General features: G+C 34.3%; 3 protein-coding genes and 1 long non-coding RNA gene across 5 annotated transcripts; 3 read left to right on the forward strand and 1 right to left on the reverse strand.

Annotated features, from left to right (window-relative positions):
* Positions 1-126: 126 nt before the first annotated feature.
* LOC106159255 (malate dehydrogenase, mitochondrial) lies at positions 127-8,223 on the forward strand. 2 transcript variants are annotated; one of them, XM_013535475.3, is made up of 8 exons: positions 127-311; positions 1,339-1,594; positions 1,866-1,975; positions 2,228-2,353; positions 2,601-2,705; positions 2,878-2,949; positions 3,153-3,305; positions 6,276-8,223. In XM_013535475.3, exons 1-8 carry the CDS (start codon positions 234-236, stop codon positions 6,408-6,410), a joined length of 1,035 nt encoding a protein of 344 aa, XP_013390929.3. In that variant the 5' UTR covers positions 127-233; the 3' UTR covers positions 6,411-8,223. The 2 variants fall into 2 exon arrangements, with proteins under 2 accessions (XP_013390929.3, XP_013390930.3); XM_013535476.3 differs by lacking the exon at positions 6,276-8,223 and adding an exon at positions 5,176-5,624.
* On the reverse strand, positions 7,247-15,680 carry LOC147763854 (uncharacterized). The gene is made up of 4 exons (XM_087001717.1): positions 15,376-15,680; positions 14,522-15,157; positions 11,243-11,321; positions 7,247-11,075 (listed from the first exon to the last, which is right to left on the reverse strand). The coding sequence occupies exons 1-4, from the start codon at positions 15,455-15,457 to the stop codon at positions 10,238-10,240; spliced, it is 1,635 nt and encodes a 544-aa protein (XP_086857843.1). The 5' UTR covers positions 15,458-15,680; the 3' UTR covers positions 7,247-10,237.
* On the forward strand, positions 8,533-27,587 carry LOC106170218 (inactive peptidyl-prolyl cis-trans isomerase FKBP6). The gene is made up of 13 exons (XM_013549997.3): positions 8,533-8,909; positions 16,251-16,377; positions 16,689-16,952; positions 17,251-17,340; positions 17,651-17,853; positions 20,097-20,156; positions 20,354-20,413; positions 20,841-21,038; positions 25,775-25,884; positions 26,135-26,202; positions 26,496-26,577; positions 26,999-27,125; positions 27,345-27,587. Exons 1-13 carry the CDS (start codon positions 8,832-8,834, stop codon positions 27,405-27,407), a joined length of 1,530 nt encoding a protein of 509 aa, XP_013405451.2. The 5' UTR covers positions 8,533-8,831; the 3' UTR covers positions 27,408-27,587.
* Positions 11,304-13,897, forward strand: LOC106172011 (uncharacterized). The gene is made up of 3 exons (XR_015332055.1): positions 11,304-11,897; positions 12,172-12,258; positions 12,527-13,897. It is a non-coding gene; the product is annotated as an uncharacterized LOC106172011 (long non-coding RNA).
* Positions 27,588-27,620: the final 33 nt, after the last annotated feature.

Raw genomic sequence — 27,620 nt, forward strand, 5'->3', positions numbered from 1 at the left:
GAATGTTTAGAAAATACAAGATGACCATTACAACACAATTTTTTAAAAGAAACAACTGTTTGAATCAGCATTTGATTAACTTTAATGAAAATGTTTGTAAATTAATACGCAAACGTAAGATGTCTGCTATGTTGCTAGCCCTAGACGAATGGAATTATGGGACATTATCAGGTTGTGCTTGGCTGGGGAACCATTTTGATTGTCCTTGTTAAGTTAATTTCGCAATATCTGCAATGTTTTCAAGGTTTGCAAGACCACGAGCCATTTCCCTCGTAGGGAACGCCATGAGGAACTTTTCTTCCAGCTCTCCAGTAAGTGTTACCTTATGTCTATGTCGTATTTAGAAGGTACGCGGCTCATGTGTGGACTGTGCACAGTGCCACAGTTGCACAATAAACGTGTTGAGAAAGAGCTTTAAGTAGGTCTAGGTCGTAGGCTACGTGCATTTTGTCATCTGAATAATGACGGTGGCTAAAAGTAAAACCTTGTTAAATATGCCAATTATTTTACATCACATGTTAACTTGACAACAGACTTTTTAAAAAATCTAAATAGAATTAGGTCGACCTAGTCAGACGAATGTGTTTTTAATGAATTTAAGCACACTCAGGCTTATCTCCAGTACAGCCAGTAAAGGTGAAATAAATCCAAGTTTCATAACTTCCTCAGCTTATGTCAGTGGACAATTCTAGATAAAGAGTCATTTATATAGATACCATACCTTGCAGATTCTTAGGAGAGTTTTTTAGTATTTCATTTTGCTATTAAACAGCAACTTTGCAAAGTTCTAAGGTGAAAAAAAGATAAAAGCCCTTATCTAATTTTCTTCTGGCATTGTATGCCCTGTTCACACTACCAGAGGTTTTAGCCCTTTTTACAAGTTCACAGTTCCAAGCCAACCGTTTGTCAATCAGAATTACTCATAATCTGGTCAATGAACTGGTTGTGTTGAGCACAGTGGGGACATAATTTTAATGACTATCTTACATTATAGCCATGCTATTTAGTTGTCAATCTTTCAAAATGGTGAGAACCAGAAAAGTGTACTACATGATGTGGAAATGGCCTTAAAGTTAGAGAGAAATCACTGGATCCCTAAGCCTAGTAAAAGTAATATGATTTTGCCTGGTGGTTTGAATGTATGTGCTCTCAGAATATTTGGTCATAAAAAAGCTAATGATGTGTTCAGATCTGATGGATGCTATAATTTAACTGAAATTATTTTAAAACCTCAAAAATTGTTTTCATTCTTCAGCACTATATACCTTTATGGATTATATACTGGTTTGTGCCTGTATGTAATAAATTGTGTACTAATAAGTTTTTGTTACATTTCAGCATAATGCCAGAGTGGCAGTAATGGGTGCTAGTGGTGGTATTGGACAGCCTTTGGCCCTTCTCCTTAAGGAATCTCCTCTGGTTACCCAGTTAGCCTTGTATGATATTGTACATGTGACACCTGGCGTGGCCAAAGATCTGAGTCACATATGTACTAAAGCTCAGGTCACAGGTTACATGGGCCCAGAAACCATGCAAGACTGCCTCACAGGATGTGATGTTGTCATGATCCCAGCAGGAGTTCCTAGAAAACCAGGTAATGTTGTTGATAACTCCATCAGGATTAGATATCAGTCCACTTACTGTGGGATACTACTTTCTTAGACTGACAGGTAAATTACAAAGTTTTGCTTGGGAAGTGATAAAAAAATATAAACCTACAGGGCATTTGCTCCATAATATGAAAGTGACACATTTTTAGACAGATTTATTGACATACACTGCCCTGGAATTTTTTCTCCAAATTATTATATTAGATTTGCAGTATTCAGTAAACAGAGGTATTTATGATGTTTTCCTTCACGTAGGCATGAGCCGAGATGATCTTTTCAACACAAATGCCAGCATAGTGCGGGATATTGCTGATGCTGCAGCTCAGTATTGTCCGCAAGCAATGATGTGTATTATTACAAATCCAGTGAGTATGCTTGTTATGTATTTAGGAACTACATTGTAAACATGTAAGCCATTGAAATAATTGTCATGTAAACGTAAAATTACATTGTTTTTAAAATATGTACTGGTGTTTATGATTTTTATGCACAGGTCATTTTTAGCCATTTTAAAGCAAGTTAGGATAAATTAGTTTGGTTTAATCGTATTACATAGCTGAAAAGAAAAGAGGTTGCTTTTATTAGCAAATTTTGAAATATTACCATTATCTTTGCAGGTGAATTCTACAGTCCCGATTGCGAGTGAAGTTTTCAAGAAGAGAGGCGTATATGATCCAAACAGGATATTTGGTGTAACAACTCTGGATATTGTCAGGGCCAATGCATTCATTGCAGAGGCAAAGGTATACATTACAAACTGCATTGCTCAATTAGGGTAGTTAAGTTACAGTGCATTCCTTTTGAAATTAGTTGTTTGCAGATATATGCCTTTCATAATCACTTGTTATTGATCAATTAAATTTGTCCTCTTGTTGGATTGAATAATCATCAAGTATTTTTCCCTTTTGCATAGTAGCAGAAAAAGAAACTGTATGGCTTGTTTATAATTAAAACAATTTATTGTCACTAATCTGGGTATAAACCTTTCAGGGCTTGGACCCCACTAAAGTTAAGGTCCCAGTTATTGGTGGCCATTCAGGTGTAACAATTATACCTGTTATCTCCCAGGCAACACCTGGGGTGTCTTTCAAACAGGTAAGAAGAATTCTTCGGTGAAATAAGTAGTTCATTTTGATATGAATAGACTTATTCCATATCTGTGTGAAACAGCATTCGTCATTTTGTTAGATGGAATGTAAATTATTGTTACTAAAGCCATTTTTATATGTCTTTGGGGAATGATATTTGTGTTGTTTTATGTATTCAGGAGGAACGAGAGAAAATAACGAAGAGAATTCAGAATGCTGGAACAGAAGTGGTAGAGGCAAAAGCAGGAGGAGTAAGTTCATTGGGGCATTGCACTACTTGTTTGGGAGGCTCTTTATGTTGTTTGCATTGTAAATGGTATCTAAAATCCACAAAAGTGGATATTTTTTCCAGCAAAGATAAGATTGGTATTCATAAGTCTTTAAATGGGGGAGTGGAGAGGATGGGTGATGTAAATATTATGCCAGATACATACTTAGAAAAACTGTGTTTCAGGGTTCAGCTACTTTGTCTATGGCTTATGCTGGGGCTCAGTTTGCGTTCTCTCTCCTACAAGCAATGAATGGCAAGGAAGGAGTTGTGGAGTGTGCATATGTGAAATCAGATGAAACGGATGCTAAATACTTTTCTACTCCTTTGCAATTGGGGGTAAGTTTTTTTTTTTTCTTGCTCTATTTTTGTTCATTAAGATGTCTATTATGAAATGTAATGATTTTGTGTCATCTTTTTGAAGAATATTCACATTATTTAATTAATTGGAGCTCTATTGTAATTGTCATCCTTTTCTATTTATATTCATTTAAGGATAAATATTGAAGATCATTATATGTTAAATACTACATAATTTGAATATTTTAGTTTTAGTACCGCATGCTTTTGCTTCAAAATGATTTGATCAAGCTTGGCTGAGCCTGCATCATTTGCTTGTCTGCTGTAGTTTTTATGCTGAAACCAGCATTGTGTGTGGATTGACAACAAGGTTTTTGGGGCACTTGTCCTAAGGGCAAGTGCTGTCTCATATTAAATTGCTAAAAAAAAAAGGATTTTTACACATTATTTTGAAATGTCATTCAGGTCAGCAAAAAGTTTGAAATCTGTGTCAACCATGGCAACATTGTTGTTTTTATTTGCCCAAGGGTAGCCTTATTGTCAACCCTTGTTTGTATATTATGTTTTTAAATTTGATTTTTGTTCCTTAGTTGTCAATCTGAAATAAAAGAAATATATTTCATTTTCATATAGTGGGATGAATTTTTCTAATTTTGGTTGTTTGCTCTGAAGTAATTTTTATCATGTTAACCTGATTAAATGAGTGGCATTTAGTCCATTCTGTTCCCAAGACATTCCAAAATGTTTGCAATATTAGTAAACATTTAACATTTAAGTCCAGCAATTCAGTTTATTTGTCTCGCAGCACATGTAAACACTGTTTAATGTTGGAAACAACCAAACCACAGTGAGTCAGTGACCATCCAGTTGGGCCAATATAATGTGAATCCAACTGACCTGATGGACTTGTTATATTTCGCCTTGGTGTGACATACTCTGGGATTAAGTGAAATATCTTTAATAGCACAAAATTAGTGAAGACTAGTCAGTGTACAAACTTTAAAATTTTGTTTTATAAATTTGAAACCAATTAGTATTTTCTCCAAACAAGTGAAGAAAATTATTGATAAGGCTGCTGGGTCTTGTAAATATGTTAATCAAAATTTTAGACTTTTTATTGAACACATAGCAGAGCGATCTATTAAATGATACATTTCCATTTCTTTCTCATTGTTTTTTCCAACTTTTCACCACAGGCTGTTCAAATCCTTTTCATATTGTTAAAGATTTCTTGTTTTGCATGTTTATATCTGTAACATTTTAAGTACAGAAATTCTGAAAAAAAAATGGGCCCAAGAGAAACAAAATTCTTGTATTAAAGGTTTTACTTTTGTGATTTATAATGAAAACTCAATTTGAATATATACTTACATTTCACTTTTCACTGCATTCATGGCAACATCAGTTTTGCTTTTTGTGTTAAAACCTGATTGTATGAGATAGTTAAAAGAGGGAAGATTTGCACCATTGTTTATTTGCTTTGTTACTAATTTTTTTTTATTATTTTAGATATTTTTAAAACTTACTTTTATCTGATTTTAATTCTGCTTTTCTAGATATTACCATTTACAAAATAAAAGAATGAATAAAATTAATATATTAGATAATTTAATATTCATTACTTTCTTTTATCTGATTTTAATTCCTCCTTTCTAGATATTACCATTTACAAAGTAAAAGAATGGATAAAATTTGTATATTAGATAATTTAACATAAATAACCATTTTGAAACAACACTAACATTTTGCACACACATCACTTGTTGGTTCTGCAACTTTCTTATTGTTTCCCTTTTGGGAATAAAACAAAACCGAGCCTGACTTTACAAAGCATTTGAAATGTGTGGATTTGCTTGCTGCAGCCATATGCGCATGCCTTAAGCTCATGTTGGCTTTTGTTTAATTTCAGCGCAATGGTGTTGAGAAAAACCATGGAGTTGGGAATCTTATTGAATTTGAGTCGCAACTTCTTGATCAAGCAATGGATGAACTGAAGGCTAATATTAAAAAAGGAGAGGATTTTGTTAATCAGTAAAATAATTTGCTGCTGACTTTACTTGCATTAAATTGCGTTATGTTACAAAGCTTCATTTGCACTTTTGAAATTGCCAGACAAAAAGCACCAAGACAGCATTTAGAACTTGTGGCATTTGAGAAACTTTTTGTAATCTATGCTTTATGATACTTAATTGAATACTCAGCAGAGCAATTATGATCTGGTTTCATTTGCAGTCATAAGTGTTTAATTATTGTAGATGTATATATGATCATAATAAAGAACAAGAGGGTACAAATGAAAGTAAAGATTTTGTTCAAGATAAAATCATTCTTGTAATAAAATTCTGAGTTGGATAGTAAGTGGGCTTTTTTCTGTGATTGTAATTTTCATGTGAAGAGGGTGCATTCTATGTGTGTAGGTAGGACAACATGCCTGACATACAAGCACAGATTTGAATTTTTATTAATTAGATATAAAAATCCTGTCATTAATCACGTTAACCAGCAGCTGGTGATGGACAGCAGTCAAATAAAGTCAAATATGATTAACTTTTATCCCATTTATTGAAGAACTTTTAGGTGAAAGAAAATATTGGTTAATAGACTACTGCAAATGGTTTACTGCTTTGCTTATAGAAAGGGGAATATGCTTCTAAAGTCAGGAACCACATGCTAGCCCTCCGTTTAATAAATGTGCTGAATTAGTGCAGAATGGCACTTGAAATGCAAATTGTAATTGTACTTTAAGAGTTGCAGAACTGAAGATGAAATTCTTTGCACCCTATTGCAAATAAACAGCACTAACAGTAGCATGACTTTCAAAAAAGCAAAATTTCCATTTTCCTTCTTTGAAATTGGTTTTACTTTATTGCATGCATAGTGGGCTAAGGGAAATAACTTTTTTTTTTTCATCTCAAAACATAGGGCGAGAACTTACATTTCCACTTTACAGGATGTGAAACACCTATTCCTGGCTTATGCTTTTCATCATGCAATTTCTTTTCATTTTAGCCAAGTGGTATGTTAGACAATTTGGGTATTGGACACTTAACAGAATTTGAAATGAACTTATTAAGAAATGCAATGCCAGAGCTGAAGGACAATATCCAAAAAGGAGAAGACTTTATTTTAAAACAAGCAGAGTAACCAGAATTTTCCCCTAGACCACCAAGGACATCAGTGGATATACTTATTATAAAAATTGAAAAAAAATATCACAGGTAAAGGTTTTCATCAGAAGATAATCACCTTTTCTCATGTGATACATAAAGCTGTTGCTGGATATGGGGTACTGTGTTACAAGAATTAACCACAAAGCCAATGCATTTAGCTGATGCAATACTAAAATTCATCAAGAACATAATTTTCTGTGTAGCCTACAATGTAATATTACATTTTTGTTGACTTCGTTATAGCAAGTCATTGCCTGTGGCAGCGTGGCTTCATGTAAAAATAATTTGCAGTTTTATGTTATTTTATTTTTATAAGCTGAGGATCTATACTAAGTCACAACTGATGTTTTACCTCCCTACATGCTCAAGTCAGATGGTGCATGCGAAAATGCCAAGTATTTTATTTAAAGGGATAACAACTTTCATATTAGATTGAAAGTTTCACAACTAATACATCGTAAACAACACATATACATATAATAAATTCCATTTTACCACCAAAATGGCAGTAATTGCAATTATTCTAAATTCTATGCTTGCCATCGGACCATGTGGACCATTATAGGTGGCTATCTTCTACAGTTATCTCTAAAGAGATAATTTTTTAAAAAATCGCCTTGTCATTGGAAATTAGAAATATTGTTGTTTACCTCAGGAAAATCTGTTTTATGGCACCTTACCCACAAAAAGTAAAAGTTGTCATCCCTTTCATGTTTCAGTTCGTTCACTTAGGATCAGAATTAATTATTTTTTGTGGTTTTTGGTCAATACTAGGTTCATAGTAAATTAAAGATTTTAGGGGAAGTCATATAGCCTGATGTGCAATGCCATATTTTGTCTATAAATAGTTTTTCTAAGAATCAGTACTGTAGTAGTAGTTGTGGTAATCTTTTGAAATATTAGTGTAATTACCTGCTTGTTTATCAGGTATATATATGCCATTTATGATCATTCACTCGAATCCTGTTTTGTGAAAGTATTATATCAAAATAGTTTTTTATGTTTATGTTTGTTTTAAAGGTTGTCTGGAGATGCATTTAAGTACGAAATGAAGCCAAATTTATGCCAAGATTATAAAGCCTGACAATTACTGTGTCAAACAGCGTTTCATATATGATAACCATTATTTTTACTGTTTTTTTTTTTTTTCAATTTACACTTTAAAGTTAGTATAATTTAGTTTCTTTCTCTCACTATTAACCTAACCCTTATGTATCATGAAAAAAGTTTTTAAAAACTTTCTAAACACATTTGGAGACAAAGTGACAAATTTATTGATCCAAAAAGAAATCCATTGCCATCTCGCTTTAGCATTATATATGCATGATCTTGAATCAGTAAAAGTAATGAAAACTCTTTTATAGCAGCTTCACCCCAAAAAAGGATGAATTCTAAAGCAGGCAGCTTTTGAAGTATCTGTCACTAATTTCCTGAAATCTGACAAGACGGTAATGTACATGTACAATTGCAAATGAACAAAGCAGAAACTGCAAATGCGCATAATTCCATGCAGTTGGCCACACATTTCAGATCAAGATGAACAATTTACTTGACTTTGATGTCAGGTGATGTGATCTTCAGGCATGAACCAAGGGGAAGGAGTACTAATTAAGGCAAAATTTCGTGGTAGACTTTGGGGGTGTACAAATTAATGTACTGTAGTTTAACAGGCAACTCTGAAGAAGTAAGTTTTTATTTTTGGTGTGTGCGCGGCACATGTTATCACTTTCAAGACAGCTAGACTCATTGATACATACACGTTGGAATAAAATAACTTACCTAATAAAGACATTTTGTTTCTTTTATTATTGTTCAAAGTAACTGCTTCAGATCAGTGTTGCTTCATTACGTAACGTTCAGTACAATACAGAATTTGTCATATTTTCTGAAATTTAAAAAAAAATCCAAAATCATACGTAAAATAACAATCTAGATAAAAATCAAAATTTTTTCGTTTATTAGTTTGCAGAGGGTACAAGACGTATTTAAAAACAAGATTCCAGAGTTATTCCAAATATTCATGTATTGGGAGAGTGATTCAAAGATTGGCGCCATGTATACGCACTGATATTTGTACTTATATACACTAATAAAATATTCTGAACAGGAGAGTTGTAGACGAAAAATACAAAAAAAAACCATTTTATTTGCTTATTTTCATAGATAGATGTAAACTTGGACAGCTATGTCTACATGCTGCATATTGACACTCAAAGGCTGAAGGACCTGGGCCCCGTAACAAGCATCGCGCATTGAGACCGAGCGCAAGCGTCTCGATTCCATATTTCGCCCATACTCGCCCCATATAATACACTGTAGCCTCTATGTGACATAGCTATTCACCATACGTGATGCTTTCGAGATACGGGCCCCAGGGTAGTGAGGAAGCCACACAATGGAGCACGTTGATTATGACCCAGGAGTTCACGTTACGGCTACGACGGAAACAAACGATGAAGTGGAGGAGTTAGAGGTGAGTTTGTTGCACGGTGTCTTAGGGAACTCTTTTATATACATGGCGCATGATTAAAGAGCAAAAATACAAAACATTTCGCATTGCATGCCGTGTTATCTCAGATCTCCCGATCTGGAGGGGGGTGGGGGGGAGAGGTCAAATTCATGATGTTCGCTGCATGTTTTGACTGAAAGAGGGCATACAACCAGCTGGTATATTCTATTTATATAAAAGGTAATTCGTGTGCTTCAATTGCCTTCTAAGTGCATTGTAAATACGCAAGACACCCCTCAATGCAGACATACGAGGTTATTTTGAATGCTCAGCACTTACTCGGAGCAAGGAGTTATAACTCAATCCTTGCTCGGAGCAACCTTGCTCGGTAAAAAATTACGTACCTACAGTACCTTCAAAAAAGATTTTAAAAGAGAAATATACACACAGTTAATCCACAAACCCAAATCTACATTCCTTTGCAAATTCAGGATAAGTGCCCACAATTTGGCAATTGAAAAGGGGAGACACATGAATCCTAAAATACCCATAGAGAAAAGGCTATGCACGGTGTGCAACATGGGGTCAGTTGAGGATGAGTTCCATTTTATGATGATATGCCCCTCTTATGCTCCACTAAGAGCCATATTCCTTAACCAGGTTAAAGATATACTGGGCAGTGCAGCCCCTGAGTCCATCAGTGACCTTTTTATTACCGTACTGCAATGTAATGATTTTGATATTGCAAAATGCACAACTAATTTTCTTTATGATTGTTTTAAAGCTAGGGATATGAAAATTGCATCCATGCTGAATAAAACCTAGATTAACTGATGATGCAGTTTTCATATCCCCCTAAATAATAGTTAGTTTTATATAAGGTTTAGTGTAGCCTATTCTAGTTGAATCAGTTTTTTTTTTTTTTTTAATTATCCCTATATTGATCTTTATTGAGTAGTACATGTACTTTCCCTGCTTTAGTCTAGACATTATATAATGTATATCAAACTGTATATGGTAATCACTCTGCGGATTACTTCTTGTATTTGTATTTGATCATGCCCGGATGTAGGGCGATAGTCAATAAACTTCTGATTCTGATTCTGACTATAATTTGTTGTAAATTCATTAAAATTTCAATTTGTTACATGTTGGTCACAATAAAACCTGTTATTTTTGTTACAAAGGTGTAATCTGCGTATGTTTAACAGCTGTCATGGCCAGAAATTACATGGTCAGAATTATAATGCATCCCACCACATGTTTGACTAGTAAGCTTATAGTTGGAACTTGCACTGAAATACAAGTAACTATTTGTTCCTCCCCCATATTTCTGGGTTATCTTGAACATGTTATTCGTCTTCCATGTTGTAAATGACATTTTCAGTCATCACAACATCTTCTGCAGAGCCAGCTGTCTCGGCATTTTTAGAAAATGCATCATTTGACCTTCTGTGCTTTGTTGATATAGCATACAGCATATTCAGATCTACAGGGCTGTTTCCTTTTTGGTCTTTATCATCATCACTTGCCTGACAGTGTGTCGTCAGATCCCTATCAGGTGTTTCTACCTGTATTTCATTTTCAATATCAATCACACTGTAGTGGTTTCCCTCTAGTTCTAGTTCAAAATACAAGGGGTCATGGGACTCCTTTTTAGAATTACTTGTACATGGGTTATTGTAATTTTCCTGATCCTCCATATTGATATCTTCATATTGATTGTAACATCGCTGATCTGTTTTATAATTTTGTTTGAGCAATATTGGATTGGGCTTGTTTTCTAATTCACAAGGGTTGTGATCGTCCTGATCCTCCATATCAATATCTTCATAGTGGTTGTGACGTCGTTGTTCTTTTTTATCAGTGTTTGCTTGGAGCATTGCTGAATCAATTTCATCATATTGGTTATGGCTTTTTGGATTGACTATTTCTGTATAGTGGTGGATGGTCCCATTATCATCCTCACTGAATTGTGTGCTGCCTCCAGCAATAAGGTCAACAGCAGTGTTTTGATGACAACTTCTGTGCTCACTGGCCTCAGCATAGTACAAGCTGTTTTCCGTTTCTATCACATACTGGTTGGGCTCCCCCTCACCCGTTCCCTCTTTGCTAGGATCTCTTCCAGAGAGTAGTTCTATATTTGAGCTCTTTGTAGTTGAAAGAATTTGACAATGTGGCATTCTCTGTCTAAAAGAGAAATGATAAATACATTGATAATCTGTTGTCTTTCTTTTCTCTTTTAACAACATCTACATAAAGGGAAGATAATGTCTGATAGACCATTTCAAGTAATTATGATCATCTTGAATTACTTTCTTAGCTCATTCAGAAAGGTTCAAAGTTTTCAGTTTTACCTGCATACTAAAATGACTGCTATGAAAATCAGCACCACCAGGAAAAGGCTTCCTCCCACTGCTCCTCCAATAATGGCACCTTAAAGAAGGACGGAAGTACATACGTTTTTTTATGTAGTCCGACTGAGTAATTTTTTAATATTCGAGTCCCAGGACTCCCGTTTCCGAGCGATAGCCTGATGCGATGTAATTGACGATAATGCAAAACCACTCACCTGAACGCGACTGCCTAACACTCGCTGAAACGGAAATGACGTAACATGTTTGGTATACTCGCTTCACCGTCATGCTGCTAAATAGTTTGGAAGTTTGAAGCGGGTTGTGTTTCTCATCATATTCTAACTGAAACAAGTTGTGTGGTGCATGGAAGCAACAGTACTAGTTTCTCTATTGACGAAGTTTTGTTTCATTTCTTTCGGGTAAAAAATAGAAATTGAGAAGACAGTGGATCAATTTTGTTTGCGTGCCGTAAAGATTTTGATCTGCCGTCGAAGACGATGCGGATATGTGAGAAACAATTTGAGATTCGCGCTACCTGATATAGTAACGACAATTGAAAACATTGAAAAAGAAGAAGAAATGTAAAATTTTGCTGACAGAGATAGTTACGACCACTCGCCTGCATACCAAGATATTCATCATACAGAGGCACAAGGTATCATAGATTGTAATTAGAATGCAGTCTTCCATAAGTACTTCCATTACTTTTTATTTATGATAAGTTTATATGATTTGAAACTAACTGATGACACTCAGTATACCAGTGAAGGGCAGAAGCTGTGGAGATTTTTTAAATCACTTGTTCAGATTATCTTTTTACCCTACCTATAGTTTACTTCTGTGTGTGTGAGTGTATTTTAATAGAAAAGATTTGAATTGTGTTATTAAGTCTGTCCACATATACATAGAATGTTTTCTTATATTTTCAGATACTAGTAACAAGAGGGTCCCAGCTGAAGGGAATGAAGGTTCAATATCATTTGCTGTTCAGTCTAAGCCTAAGCTTCAATGTAAAGGTGGGAAAGCTTCATTATATATTAGTTCATTTTGTGTACTTTAATTTATGACAATTGCATTGATTATTATTATTATTATTTTTATTGCCACAGATGTCCAGACAAACAGAAATGAAATATGTCACATGCAGAATATTCTGGTCACATCATTTATGCCTCTGACAAATCTCTTCAGCAGCACTTGGTCAGAATTTACATTGAATTGAGTTCATAATGGATTTGAATTACTTTAAATCATTTTAATTACTTTAAAAGTACATTGTTTTAGGTTTGGTCCACTGACTGCTGACGGTTGAAGAAAATTCAGTGACATACCTCTGGTGGGAATAGCCCCACCCCCTTTGACAGCACAGTACAGGAGATCACAATTTTGTGAGACTGTCTCAATTTAACAAGTGAAGGGCAGCTCTTTTGCAAGCCATGAAAATTTCTATGTATATTTGACTTGGAACCAAAATGTTATAGGGTCCACAGAGGCACCAAATGGAGAAATTATGTTCATAATTAATTTTGACACCCTTCAATATATGAAAGCAAAACATGAAAACATTTCACATGAGATGAATATTTAATATGCATTTGTACCATGTGAAACTTAGAGTTCAAGCCTTAATTCATATGTCATGAAGTCTTAAATATTGTGCAATAAACTTGCAAATGAAATGTGTATAATAAAGTGTACTGTGAGATAATCATATAAATTCAATTTGAACTTCTTTTATCTTAAGCTTATCCCATAATAGTAGTGTGGAAAAATAAAACTGACTTAATATAATGGAAACGCTGGACAAGATTTAACTATGAAGATTTCTATCTGACACTTGTGATAAATGTGCATATACAGTATATATTTTTATTCTTTGATGATTAACCATTTCTTTATACAAGATCAACTCTATGTCACTTCAGTCTTCGTGCACGTTAATGGAATAGAAGTAAATCCAAGTTGGGCAATTTTAACTGTCCACTTGATGTAAGCATGCTTCTAATCTTAATCAATGCACAAGCAGGTAGGGGGACCCTGCATTCTTTTCCCCCAAAGAAATCTGCACCACCACACCACTTGGCAATAATATATTTGAAGATATTTCCTGTAAGAATATAATACAATTGCCCAGTAAGTTTCATGACAATAAATGAAAAAATATTATATATTCCATTCGGGTGAATTAAAAGCAATGTATACATTTCAATAAAATGTAGAGGAAGATTTAGAGAATTTCAGAATTGTGCTGATGGTAGTATTGCTTGAGTAACTGACTGAATATGTTTACATGTACCATATGTCTGATTTACCGTATGATTTACTTGAATTACTATTTCCTGTGCTGAAAGTATGCAATTTCCAATGTATAGGGATTTAGACAGCCCTGATCAAATCCTGAGTGCATGGTGATATAACAAACACCACCTTTCTACAAATTATAAATAAATAAATAAATAAAAAACGCTGGTAAATTAGGTTACACATGGCATATATGTATGTTAGACATGCAGACATAATTTACATAACTTATTTAATTCAAAATGTTACGTTTTGCTCCTATTCCTGAAGTATTTTGCATAATACTTCTAATGTTATATTACTTACCACTAAGGAAGTAAATATAGAACTTGTAAACTGGAAGTGACACCAGTGCCACCGCCGTCTCCCTCGTCTTCAGAGTCTGACTGAAAGGGTTCAAATTTGTAAGGGAGTACCGACTGTGTCAAGCTTCGGACGCTTGCCGTGCTCGCCTCATTTCTTTCATCATCTACGTCGTCCAGACCATAGTCCGACGCGTGAATCTGCCTACCAACTCAGTCGCAGACAGTGTAGGCCATACCCCTGACGTCACCTCGCAGTGGCCTCGATTTCGGCTATTTCCAGCCTTCCTCCAAACGAGCGGTTTTCACAGGTGAGAACCCGTGCATTCAATGCGCTATAAATAGGTCACTAGTGTACGTATTGAAGTCGCGCTTTCGGCGAGTCGTATTTAAGAAAATACACTATTGGACTACATAAAAAAACGTATGTACTTCCGTCCTTCTTTAAACATGAGCAAATGGGACTAATTTATAAATAACCACTCTCATTATAGGTTACTGTTAGTGATAATAAGAATAAGCAATTTGGCTACATATACATTTTTTTTATGATTGGACATAATTTAAAGAAGTTAAGGATTTAAAAGAAATATTGCTCAGTTAATGAAAATATGAAATCAAAGTATATCATATATATTGCATATTGTTTAATGTGTATTTTAGTTGAAATACATACCGGAATTTTCATCTTTCCATATTTTTCTTGTAGGATTCAGCTTGATTTCTGTTGATGCATGGGCAGAAAGGTGCTCTGATTCAGTTGTGGTGACATATTTGATTGAACTTAAAACAGTGGCGTTTATGTTGGTTTTGTCAGTTGCTAAAGTCTCAGAAGTGTCAGTAGTTTCCCATGCCCTGGTATATGCAGTAGACTCTGGTAAAGTTATTTCAGTGATTCCCTGTGTTAGTGTGACTGGCATTATTGCTATTGATGTTGTTGTTTTCTGTGTACTGGTAGACATTGCTAAGGAAGATGGGTATGTGGATGTATATCTCATGAGTGGTGATGTTGTTGTTGTTGATGATACCACTGCTGCTGCTGAGCAGGTATATGTAACAATAAGGTAATTGGTCCAGTTAGATGGACAATCAGACTGTGAAACACTCCTGCGTGTTATATATATACTACAGTTTACTTTGTCCTCACACAACAACTGTACATCAGTTGGGAGGTTTCTATTGCACTTTGGTATACTTTCCTCTAAACAGTTGTTGTCTGTGGATAATGTGTAGCCATACAGTGCCTCCAACACTGTGATATTGTATCCTGGGAGACACATAAGAACCATGGTATCTCCTTCACATCCTGATACTGTAATATTACCCGTAAGAAATATATCAGTACTTAAAGTTAAATATGCCAAGTCTTGTATTTTTAAAGAGAAGTCACCATTTTCTAGATAAGAGATTTAAATACTGTGCAGACTGTAATACAAGAAATATCTAACTAGTAAGTTTGTTTGGATTTGTACACCCAAAGTTACTCATTTGTAATGTTTTTTTCTAAAGCAAATATCTCACTCCTCTTACCTGTAGTCTGTTCACCAGTGGTCGTTAACATAGTAAAAGTAAGTCCAAAGACTAAGATAAAAAGAAATGTTATCTTTGCCATATTCTAGTCAGCAGTTCTTTTTCTCATATATCCTGACCCTGAAGGTATTTACTTTGAGTCTACCAAAGTCCTCCTTGAACAGCAGTCAAAAGATCTTTCTTGTGAGCATTTGGTTATCTGGCTATTTAAAATTATTTCAGTGGATTTGAAGAAGGGTAACATAGTAGCACAAAAGATCATTTCAGTAGTTTCTTCTGGTTGGAGTTTTGAGGTCACTTCCTGGTTGTGGTTACTCCTTTGAATAACAAAGTGTGATTGATTTAATTCTAGGTCATGTTGTATTGGTTTCTTTGCAGTGTACCAGCATGCAGGGGCTTGAGGTGAACTAAACACTTTTGTAGTTTTCCATAGAAGTTTTTTTCAACGAATATTATAAAATGGTTTTTACAGAAAATATCTATGGTTGTTTTGGGGTATCTAATAAGCTAGGGAAGACAAATGAGGCTCCATTTACCTCTTTTTGGATCAATAAAAAGATCTGAAAATGTTCATGTTTTAATCAAAATTGACTAATTCTTAACCGAGACTCTGCATGCAGTTAGCAATTTTTTGTGGATTACTGAATAGTTTGGTGGCAACTGTTTCTCCAAATGTTTCATAAGATTTTTGAGGTACTTATACAATAAATACATTGTTTAGACAATAAGGACTATGAAAGTGACACGTTGCAACTTCTTGGAATTCACTTCAGTATTTCATCACCCTAAACATGTTTTTGAATTGTGACATTTTTTCCAAACTTTATATAATAGTTTCAAAATATGTGAACTGATATTTTATGCTTACATTGTAGGATGACGGCCCAGAAGATTTAGTCTCCCTGAAGCAAGGCCTAGATTTGGCTCAGCTCCAGCAGGGAGATGGCACGGTGTTTGAGGTGGATGAGAATGGGCTGGTGGAGAAGATGGGAATCGCGGAGGGTATTTGTTATTGTGACCATTTAGATCATTCTTTTAACTTCTTTGTTGTGTGTGTATTTTCTTTTATTCCGTCTTTCTTTAATTCTGTCATTACTTTGTGATGAAAATGTATTGGGAAACTTAGAACTTTTATTAAAAGTAGAAATATGAAAAACTGCAGGATGTTGTAAGTGTAGAACTTTTATTAAAAACAGAAGTATGAAAAACTGCAGGATGTTGTAAGTGCTTCCATAGTGTTCCGTGAAATCTGCACAAAACGACAGTTTCATCATGATAATTTAACTGTCACAAATTTTTTCCTTTTTCTACAGCACAAGAAAAAGAATACTTTTCAAAGGAAGCCAAATTGGCAGTGTACAGTTCCGTAGCAGAATGTGGTCTTCCAGATGATGATGAAAGCGCAGAGCAGTATCACTCAGACGATGACAATGACACTGATGATGAAAGTGGTCCGTCACCCTTTCAGTTATTAGCAAGAAACATGCAGGACCTGACTCCTCCAGAGGGAGGGGTGTTAAAACAGGTGCTGAAGCCTGGCACAGGGGATGTTGTTCCAAAAGAGGCATTTGTCCTAGGTATGTACTGGGGTATATGTAGGGATTTGATGCACTGAATTATGTGAAGGAATTTAACTTAATAAAGAAGGGTTGAAATCATTTTTTTCTGAAAAATTTTGTTCATACAGAGTTAATGAATAAAATTTAATGTTTTTTCATCTTTGTCTTTTAATGGAGCTTTTGAGTTGCTGCTAAAAGGTCTTTGTTTAAAAGTTGAATTTTACAAATGAATTGCTACTTTCACCAATTACAAATACTCTTACTGGTTAAGTTGTATAACAGTGATTAATAGATCACTCTTATTTGACCATTTCAGTGCATTACAATGGATACCTAGAGTACTCTGGAGAACCATTTGACAGCACCAGATTGAGAGATAGGCAGTTCCGCTTTCAGCTGGGCAAAGGTAGGTCCAAAAGTAACATAAGCTCTAATTTGGGAATATAAATGAGATGTAAGTTTTTGATGACCATTTTAATTGCTCCATAATTTTCATAATTTACTAGAATGAATCTGCCAGGCATTGCAATGAGATGGAGAATGGTGTGATAAATTTTGTAAACGAAAAAGAAGGGGAAATGTAAAAGATGGTGAATTTTGAAAGACGATACCTTATAATGATACAAGTATTAAATTTAAAAGCAAAAAATCACTGTGTCAGTTGATGATGGATTCTGATTTATCACATGCCTAATGTTCCCAGTTTTAACTTGTAGGAGACACCATCATGGGGCTGGAAATAGCAGTCTCTTCCATGAGGAAGGGGGAGTTGGCAAGGTTTATATTTTCCTACAAATATGCCTATGGAGAAAGAGGTTGTCCTCCAAGAATTGGAGAGAAAGCAGACGTTATGTTTGAGGTGGAACTGCTGAATTTTTATGACCAGGGTGCTGTGGATGCATTTTATGAGAAAACTGAGGTCAGGGAGGTTGCCATTATTATTATGTCGAATTTGCCTTTGCAGCAAGTTACTGTACTTTCATGTTTTTAGATGTTACCAAGAATGTAAAGTGATGTGCATGCTTTCTTTATGGTTCCTAATTGTAGATTGAGTTATATGCATGATTTCTCGTGACTTATAACTCAAACCTATCACAGTTAATTGTTTCATAGAAAATATTTTTGAGTTTCATTTTTTTTTATGTACAGACACAGATGTGTCTGTACATATTGCCATCACCTGCGTCTGTCGTCGCCGTCGCCGATGCCGATGCCGGCGCCGTGCACTTTCCTTGTAAACACGATAAGTGGAGGGCAGTTTTACTTTTTGGCTTTATATTTACAGAGCTGATGAATATTCATAAAACGCAGGTCAAGTTCGAAAATCAGCATGATCGGGCCATTATTGTATAAGTTATGCTGTTTTTTCACTTTTCAGCATATATGCAACACTGTAAACACATTTTAAGGCAAACCGTTAGGCCTGTTGTCATGAAACTCACAGAAGTAATCAATCTTACTAAAACGCAGGTCAAGTTCGAAAATCGGCATGATCGGGCCACTATTTTAGTAGTTATGCTGTTTTTTCATTTTTCAGCATATATGCAACACCGTAAACACAATATAAGAAAAACAGATGGGCCAATTGTCATTAAACTCACAGGAGTGGTCAATCTTACTAAAATGCAGGTTGAGTTCGAAAATCAGCATAATCGGGGCATTATTTTAGAAGTTAAGCTGTTTTTTCACATTGCCTCAGATTCAACTCTTAGGCAATGTTAACAGTCTCATTACTGAACTAATAAGATACGTAAAAGTGTTTGTTTGACATTTCCTGCATCTTTACAATATTGTTAGTTGATTATGTAAAAATGATGGTAAACTTGTTAGCGTGTATTGTGTAATAAAGTGTCAAAAATGGAAATAAACTCATATCATTGCAGTTTGTCAGATTCAATCATTCACTATGTTCAGAATCTCAGAATGGAGGAAATTGGACATTAAACACTATTCTATTGATATTTTTCCCATCTCATCAATTTTCTTAGTTGATCATATAAAAATTGCAGTAAACTGTTTATTTTGTTTTATGTTAAAAAAAAGTGTTAAAAATGGAAATAAACCCATGTCAGAACAGAGCTGTCTTGTTTCACATTTCCTCAGATTCAATTCTTAGGCATGTTAACAGTTTCATTATTTAACTAATAAGACATGTAAAAGTGTTTGTTTGACATTTCCTGCATCTTTACAACATTGTTAGTTGATTATGTAAAAATGATGGTAAACTTGTTATCGTGTATTGTGTAATAAAGTGTCAAAAATGGAAATAAACTCATATCATTGCAGTTTGTCAGATTCAATCATTCACTATGTTCAGAATCTTAGAATGGAGGAAATTGGACATTAAACACTATTCTATTGATATTTTTCCCATCTCATCAATTTTCTCAGTTGATCGTATAAAAATGGCAGTAACCTGTTAATTTTGTTTTATGTTAAAAAAAATTGTTAAAAATGAAAAAAAAAAAAACATTTCAGAACAGTGCTGTCTTGTTTACATTTTGGCATTTTCAAGTTGTGACTTTGAAGTTCCATGGGCCTGAAGACCTTTGCTAGTCACATTTTCTGAATATCCATGATACTTATATTTAATTATTAAAAATTGATGGTCATTATGCTGTTAAACATTATGTAATGTTGCATCAAAATTTGAAAAAAACCTATTTTGGGCACTGCTCCCATGATGACCATTTAAGAGAAACCATGTCACTTACTGTTCTCAAACAGTACAGTAAATATGTACAGATGTGTCTGTACATATTGCCATCACCTGTGTCTGTAGTCGCCGTCACTGTCGCTGTCGCCGACGCAGTGCACTTTCATTGTAAACACGATAAGTGGAGGGCAGTTTTACTTTTTGGCTTAATATTTACAGAGCTGATGAATATTCATAAAACGCAGGTCAAGTTCGAAAATCAGCATGATCGGGCCATTATTGTAGAAGTTATGCTGTTTTTTCACTTTTCAGCATATATGCAACACTGTAAACACATTTTAAGGAATGTACTTTTGCATCAGAATTGACAGTAGCCTATTTTGTGCATAGTTATTTCCTGTTTTTTGTCTGTACATTTGACAGCTTTGCTGCCTTGTTCAAAATATTAAGTTACTGAAATTTACATTAATGTTTAAGTTGAAACATAATTATTACCTGAATTTCAGGAAGAACGTCGAAATGCGCCTTTAAGTGAAATACTCAGAGTTGTGCAGCATGATAAACAGGTAAGATTATAGTTTGCCTTTTTGTTTGTTCCATATAATCCTTAACAGCTTTTTCTTTGCTGCTGAAATATGTTACCTTTGTCATAGAAAATACTGCCCTAGAATATTTTTCATCAAAGGCACCAATGTGGTATTTTCATTCATTTTCATATTATGCAGACATTTACTTTTTGTAACATCTGTTTTTTTTTTTTTAGAAAGCAGGAGAGTTATTCAATAAACAGAAGTACAGACCTGCCTTGAATTTATACAGAAAGGTAAAAGTTAGAATTTCTTCATTTTTATTTTGAATAATGATTAGAAAAAATAGCCAAGAATCAGGATAGGTGTAAATGTTACAGTATATTTTGCTAGGACAGGTATGTGGATATATGTATTAAAAGGAAACGAATTAAATCAGTGGATATGATCTATGATGGATGGTGTAAGACTACATACAGAATGGCTTAAAACAAAAAAATAAAGAGACACTTGATTACTCCTGTGTAATCAATCTGTAACCTTTGAAATAAGCTTAAAGAACAATAACCAGTGACAAGATTAGTGAGGCAATACATGTAGGGGTTGTACTAAAACAGTGATTGTTAGTTTAAGAGAAGTTCTGCAGGCAGCCTTTTAATATAATTATTTGCTGTCATTGCCATCCTTTTTACTTTAATTCATTTTTTACTTTTTTTTTTTAAGATAATCAGGACTCTTGAGGGAGTCCATCTTCAAAATGATGATGAGGAAAAGGAACAGCAAGACTTATTGCAGAAAGTGTATCTCAATTCAGCCAACTGTAACACAAAACTTTCAAGAAATGCAGATGCTGTGAGAGACTGCAAGATGGTGATGGAGAAGGATAGGAACAATGTCAAAGCAATGTACTTACGAGCCAAAGTAAGAAAATGTGGTGTGTTGCATTTAGTGTATTACATTTTTTATGTACAGACACAGATGTGTCTGTACATATTGCCATCACCTGCGTCTGTCGTCGCCGTCGCCGATGGCGATGGCGATGCCGATGGCGATGGCGATGCCGGCGCCGTGCACTTTCCTTGTAAACACGATAAGTGGAGGGCAGTTTTATTTTTTGGCTTTATATTTACAGAGCTGATGAATATTCATAAAACGCAGGTCAAGTTCGAAAATCAGCATGATCGGGCCATTATTGTAGAAGTTATGCTGTTTTTTCACTTTTCAGCATATTTTTCACATTTCCTCAGATTCAATTCTTAGGCATGTTAACAGTCTCATTATTAAACTAATAAGATACGTAAAAGTTTTTGTTTGACATTTCCTGCATCTTTACAACATTGTTAGTTGATTTTGTAAAAATGATGGTAAACTTGTTATCGTGTATTGTGTAATAAAGTGTCAAAAATGGAAATAAACACATATCATTACAGTTTGTCAGATTCAATCATCCACTATGTTCAGAATCTCATAATGGAAGAAATTGGACATTTAACACTGCTCTGTTGATATTTTTCCCATATCATCAATTTTCTTAGTTGATCATATAAAAATGGCAGTAAACTGTTAATTTTGTTATATGTTAAAAATTGTTAAAAATTGAAAAAAAAAAAAAATTTCAGAACAGTGCTGTCTTGTTTACATTTTGGCATTTTCAAGTTGTGACTTTTAAATTCCATGGGCCTGAAGACCTTTGCTAGTCACATTTTCTGAATATCCATGATACTAATATTTTATTATTAAAAATTGATGGTCATCATGCTGTTAAACATTATGTAATATTGCATCAAAATTTAAAAAAAAAACTATTTTGGGCACTGCTCCCATGATGACCATTTAAGAAAAACCATGTCACTTACTGTTCTCAAACAGTACAGTAAATATATATAGATGTGTCTGTACATATTGCCATCACCTGCGTCTGTTGTCCCCATCATCGTCGTCGCTGGCGCCGTGCACTTTCATTGTAAACACGATAAGTAGAAGGCAGTTTTACTTTTTGGCTTTATATTTACACAGCTGATGAATATTCATAAAACGCAGGTCAAGTTCGAAAATCAGCATGATCGGGCCATTATTGTAGAAGTTATGCTGTTTTTTTCACTTTTCAGCATATATGCAACACTTTAAACACATTCCAAGGAAAAACCGATAGGCCTGTTGTCATGAAACTCACAAGAGTAATCTATCTTACTAAAACGCAGGTCAAGTTAGAAAATCGGCATGATCAGGCCACTATTTTAGTAGTTATGCTATTTTTATGTACAGACACAGATGTGTCTGTACATATTGCCATCACCTGCGTCTGTCGTCGCCGTCGCCGGCGCCGTGCACTTTCCTTGTAAACACGATAAGTGGAGGGCAGTTTTACTTTTTGGCTTTATATTTACAGAGCTGATGAATATTCATAAAACGCAGGTCAAGTTCGAAAATCAGCATGATCGGGCCATTATTGTATAAGTTATGCTGTTTTTTCACTTTTCAGCATATATGCAACCCTGTAAACACATTTTAAGGCAAACCGTTAGGCCTGTTGTCATGAAACTCACAGGAATAATCAATCTTACTAAAATGCAGGTCAAGTTCGAAAATCGGCATGATCGGGCCACTATTTTAGTAGTTATGCTGTTTTTTCATTTTTCAGCATATATGCAACACCGTAAACACAATATAAGAAAAACAGATGGGCTAATTGTCATTAAACTCACAGGAGTGGTCAATCTTACTAAAACGCAGGTTGAGTTCGAAAATCGGCACAATAGGGGCATTATTTTAGAAGTTAAGCTGTTTTTTCACATTGCCTCAGATTCAACTCTTAGGCAATGTTAACAGTCTCATTACTGAACTAATAAGATACGTAAAAGTGTTTGTTTGACATTTCCTGCATCTTTACAATATTGTTAGTTGATTATGTAAAAATGATGGTAAACTTGTTAGCGTGTATTGTGTAATAAAGCGTCAAAAATGGAAATAAACTCATATCATTGCAGTTTGTCAGGTTCAATCATTCACTATGTTCAGAATCTCAGAATGGAGGAAATTGGACATTAAACACTATTCTATTGATATTTTTCCCATCTCATCAATTTTCTTAGTTGATCATATAAAAATTGCAGTAAACTGTTAATTTTGTTTTATGTTAAAAAAAGTGTTAAAAATGGAAATAAACCCATGTCAGAACAGAGCTGTCTTGTTTCACATTTCCTCAGATTCAATTCTTAGGCATGTTAACAGTCTCATTATTTAACTAATAAGACATGTAAAAGTGTTTGTTTGACATTTCCTGCATCTTTACAACATTGTTAGTTGAATATGTAAAAATGATGGTAAACTTGTTATCGTGTATTGTGTAATAAAGTTTCAAAAATGGAAATAAACTCATATCATTGCAGTTTGTCAGATTCAATCATTCAGTATGTTCAGAATCTTAGAATGGAGGAAATTGGACATTAAACACTATTCTATTGATATTTTTCCCATCTCATCAATTTTCTCAGTTGATTGTATAAAAATGGCAGTAACCTGTTAATTTTGTTTTATGTTTAAAAAAATTGTTAAAAATGAAAAAAAAAAACAAAAACATTTCAGAACAGTGCTGTCTTGTTTACATTTTGGCATTTTCAAGTTGTGACTTTGAAGTTCCATGGGCCTGAAGACCTTTGCTAGTCACATTTTCTGAATATCCATGATACTAATATTTAATTATTAAAAAATGATGGTCATTATGCTGTTAAACATTATGTATTATTGCATCAAAATTTGAAAAAAACCTATTTTGGGCACTGCTCCCATGATGACCATGTAAGAGAAACCATGTCACTTACTGTTCTCAAACAGTACAGTAAATATGTACAGATGTGTCTGTACATATTGCCATCACCTGTGTCTGTCGTCGCCGTCACTGTCGCTGTCGCCGGCGCCATGCACTTTCATTGTAAACACGATAAGTGGAGGGCAGTTTTACTTTTTGGCATAATATTTACAGAGCTAATGAATATTCATAAAACGCAGGTCAAGTTCGAAAATCAGCATGATCGGGCCATTATTGTAGAAGTTATGCTGTTTTTTCACTTTTCAGCATATATGCAACACTGTAAACACATTTTAAGGAATGTACTTTTGCATCAGAATTGACAGTAGCCTATTTTGTGCATAGTTATTTCCTGTTTTTTGTCTGTACATTTGACAGCTTTGCTGCCTTGTTTTTACATATTTGAATTGTTGTACCACAAAATTGCAAGTTAAAATGCAGTAGGATACCTTTTCTAATTCCAATAATTGTACCACCAGCGTTAGCGCTGGCGGTACACATGGTTTTAGTCCCGTCCGGATCGTTCCGCCGGCTCCTGCGGCTCCGCCGGACGGCTACCGTTACCGCTTCTCCTCCTAGACGGTAAGGGCCCCTGTACCCATCTCTTGGATTTAGGTCACCTATAATCTCAACTCGTTCCACGTAAAATTTGGGCTTTGTCAGTTTTGGGGTCTAGGTGTGGCACTCATTACAATGCACCCTTGTCTAAAAATGGCAAAATTAAATGCTAATTATCTACCCTACGGAAGGAATTATGGGAAAATTTTCTACAGACGGCTTTCCAAAAGTCATATGTGTAGATTTCAAATATGCCCTTGGATTTGACCTTTGACCTTTATTTCAAGGTCAAACGGGCCAAAATTTTCAAAAAAATGAATTTTTTTACGAAAAAATAATTATTTGCCCTGTTATTCAGACACCACACAGACTTAACCAATAATATTATTGGAAAGTGTTACCCTTCAGGTCATCTTTCATCTCCGTGAATTTGGGGTCAATCGGTGCATTTTCACGGGAGTAGCGGCCATAAGATACCGAAACTGAAAACTGTCTCTAATTCGGGAACCGTTAATGCTAGAGACCCATTCTTTTTTGCATTTTGTAGAGCATGTAAAGCCCAACACTGGAGGTGGTCTCGGTTTTTTTGTATTCCATACGGTTTTCGAGTTACACTGTATCAAAAAGTACATATTGGTGGTGAAAGCAAAATGTGCAGTACGGTAATGGATAATAAATTTTGAACTCCGGAAAAATAAAACATAAGGCTTGGCAAAGCAGACAACTTGTGGTCAAAAATGACATTATTTCATCAAATTTGAACATCTGGAACTTCAGAGCACCTCCCATTTCAAGAATTTTGACCAAAATGACATTTTCTTTATTTTAATTAATTTTTTCTGTACGAAATTTATGGCACATTATGGTAACTCCAAAATTATAACATTTAGTCCCTTATATCTCCAAAACTGGCAGAGATAGGTCCATAGTTACTATTGAACTTGAATAGGAAGTCATATACTGGCAATCTAAATGTGACCTTGAAATTGACCTTTGACCTACTTTTCACCATGAACTGAACTTTGCAAATTTTGGTTCCCTTTTATTTCCAAAACTGGCAGAGATAGGTCCATAGTTACTATTGAAGTTGAATAGGAAGTCATATACTGGCAATCTAAATGTGACCTTGTTTATTAATTTCTCTTTAAAACAAAATATTTTAAAAATTTATGTAATTGCCATATTTTTTCTTTTACAATTTCAAATTTTGTTGGCAGGAATGATTTTTTAAAGCAGAAGAAATATACAGCACATAAATATTATACTTCCATTCACTTTTTGCTAACTTCAGGCACTTTACCAGGATGGAAAATTTGATGGTGCTATAAACTGGATTAAGAGGGCACAGGCAAAAAGCCCAAATAACACAGACATAAATAATTTACTGGGAAAAATAAATGAGTAAGTTACTACAGTGACCCTCCATAGCCATTGACTGGTTGCACATTGCTTAAAATACATTGCTTTTATTTTTTTCTATTTTTTAATGGTTTTAAAATATAAATAGCATTATAGAAACTGCTTTGATGCTTTAAATGCATAAAGAAACTGAAATGTATCATGACTGTTCTCAATGTTTTAAGGTTATTATGTAGTTTTGAGCTAATCTGTATTTTGTGTACATAAGAATACATAATAATTATAATTGCAGTGACATGAACAGATTCAGGCAACTAGAAATTGACGTTTGCAAGAGGATGTTTTCACAGCCAGGGCCAAGTATGGCATTTTTGTGACTAGAACATTAAAAGTGAATTCCTGTATAATAATATTTATCCTTCACACTTCTAATATCTTAGATTGAGTGCTGTACTTTTTAGTATTGATACATTGGCATATGAAAGATCCAATGGTTTCTTATTTATCTAACACCTTCATAACTATTGTTATGATTGCTGTTGCTGCTTTATGAAATATGGCAGTAGCTATCGAATATAAAAGATAAAATTTAAGATTTTCATTATTTGCTAACAAATAAGTACATATGTTTCTCTTTAACCGTTATGCTTTAGAGGAAGATCCCAAAAAGGAAAGTGAATCTTCAAAAGGAAATTGTTCTGAAGAATTTAAGAGATCTTCAAGAGAGGGACTTCTGTAAGTATTTTCTATTTTAGCATAGAGCTGTGGGGACCCTAGAACCTTGATAGCTTCATATCTCTCAAGACTTCAGTCTTCACAGAAGATTTATCAGTTTGAAGATATTTAATCAACAAAAATTCTTTGATGTTTATCATTTGTAAATATGGTGCAGAAAGTTTGGTATAATCCTAATTGTTAATCATTTCTGTATATAATAATAACAATAAATTTATTTGAAAAACTAGGCGAGGACCTTTACAATGGAAGCACACCACAGGGTCAGAGGTTCCCTGAGATGCTTCCCTATATACTGCAGCATTTCAAGCAAGTTAAGAATAGAAACTCTTTCTTAAATTTTATATATTATTTGAAATTTCTGTCCATTGTTGAGTTAAATCATTTGTCTAAACGTTATTCTTGTGTCTCATCTTTCTAGGGCATTTAAAAACAATCCAAATTTAGAAGAGATGCCATTTACAGTTGCCACTTTTAGCAAGGAAGAGATCGCCTGTGTTCTAGAAATAGCTGAGGAACTTGGGCTAGTCAGGGATGTTAATCAAAAGGTAGTAACATTCTTCAGTGAATATTAAAATGTATTTTGGTAATTTTGTTTAGTTTAAGTAAAATAATACAATGGTAGTAACATTCTTCAGTGAATATTAAAATGTATTTTGGTAATTTTGTTTAGTATAAGTAAAATAATACAATACATTCATTTTTTTTTTTTTTTTTGTAATTCTTTGAACAGGTGTGCTTAAACAAAATTTGTTTCCTTTTTATAGGGTGGAATCCTGACAGTCAAATTTTTAAAGAAGAAATGTGCTACTGATGATGTTGTACAGTAAAATTATAACATCAAATTATAAAATGGCAAAATAAAAAACAGTTCAAGCATATATTGAAGTATGATGATATACAAAAATAGATCATACCTTTGCTGTATGCTGCAGTGTTTCATGCATAAAGACCCACATGAAAGATAAACTATGATAGATCAGAAGCAAAAATAAAAACAATACTTTTTACCAACTGTTAGATTGCATTCACAACGAGTTGAG

The sequence above is a fragment of the Lingula anatina genome, chromosome 1 (genome assembly GCF_051362555.1).
Source record: "Lingula anatina isolate TDL-2025a chromosome 1, LinAna3.0, whole genome shotgun sequence".
Lineage (NCBI taxonomy): Eukaryota > Metazoa > Brachiopoda > Lingulata > Lingulida > Lingulidae > Lingula > Lingula anatina.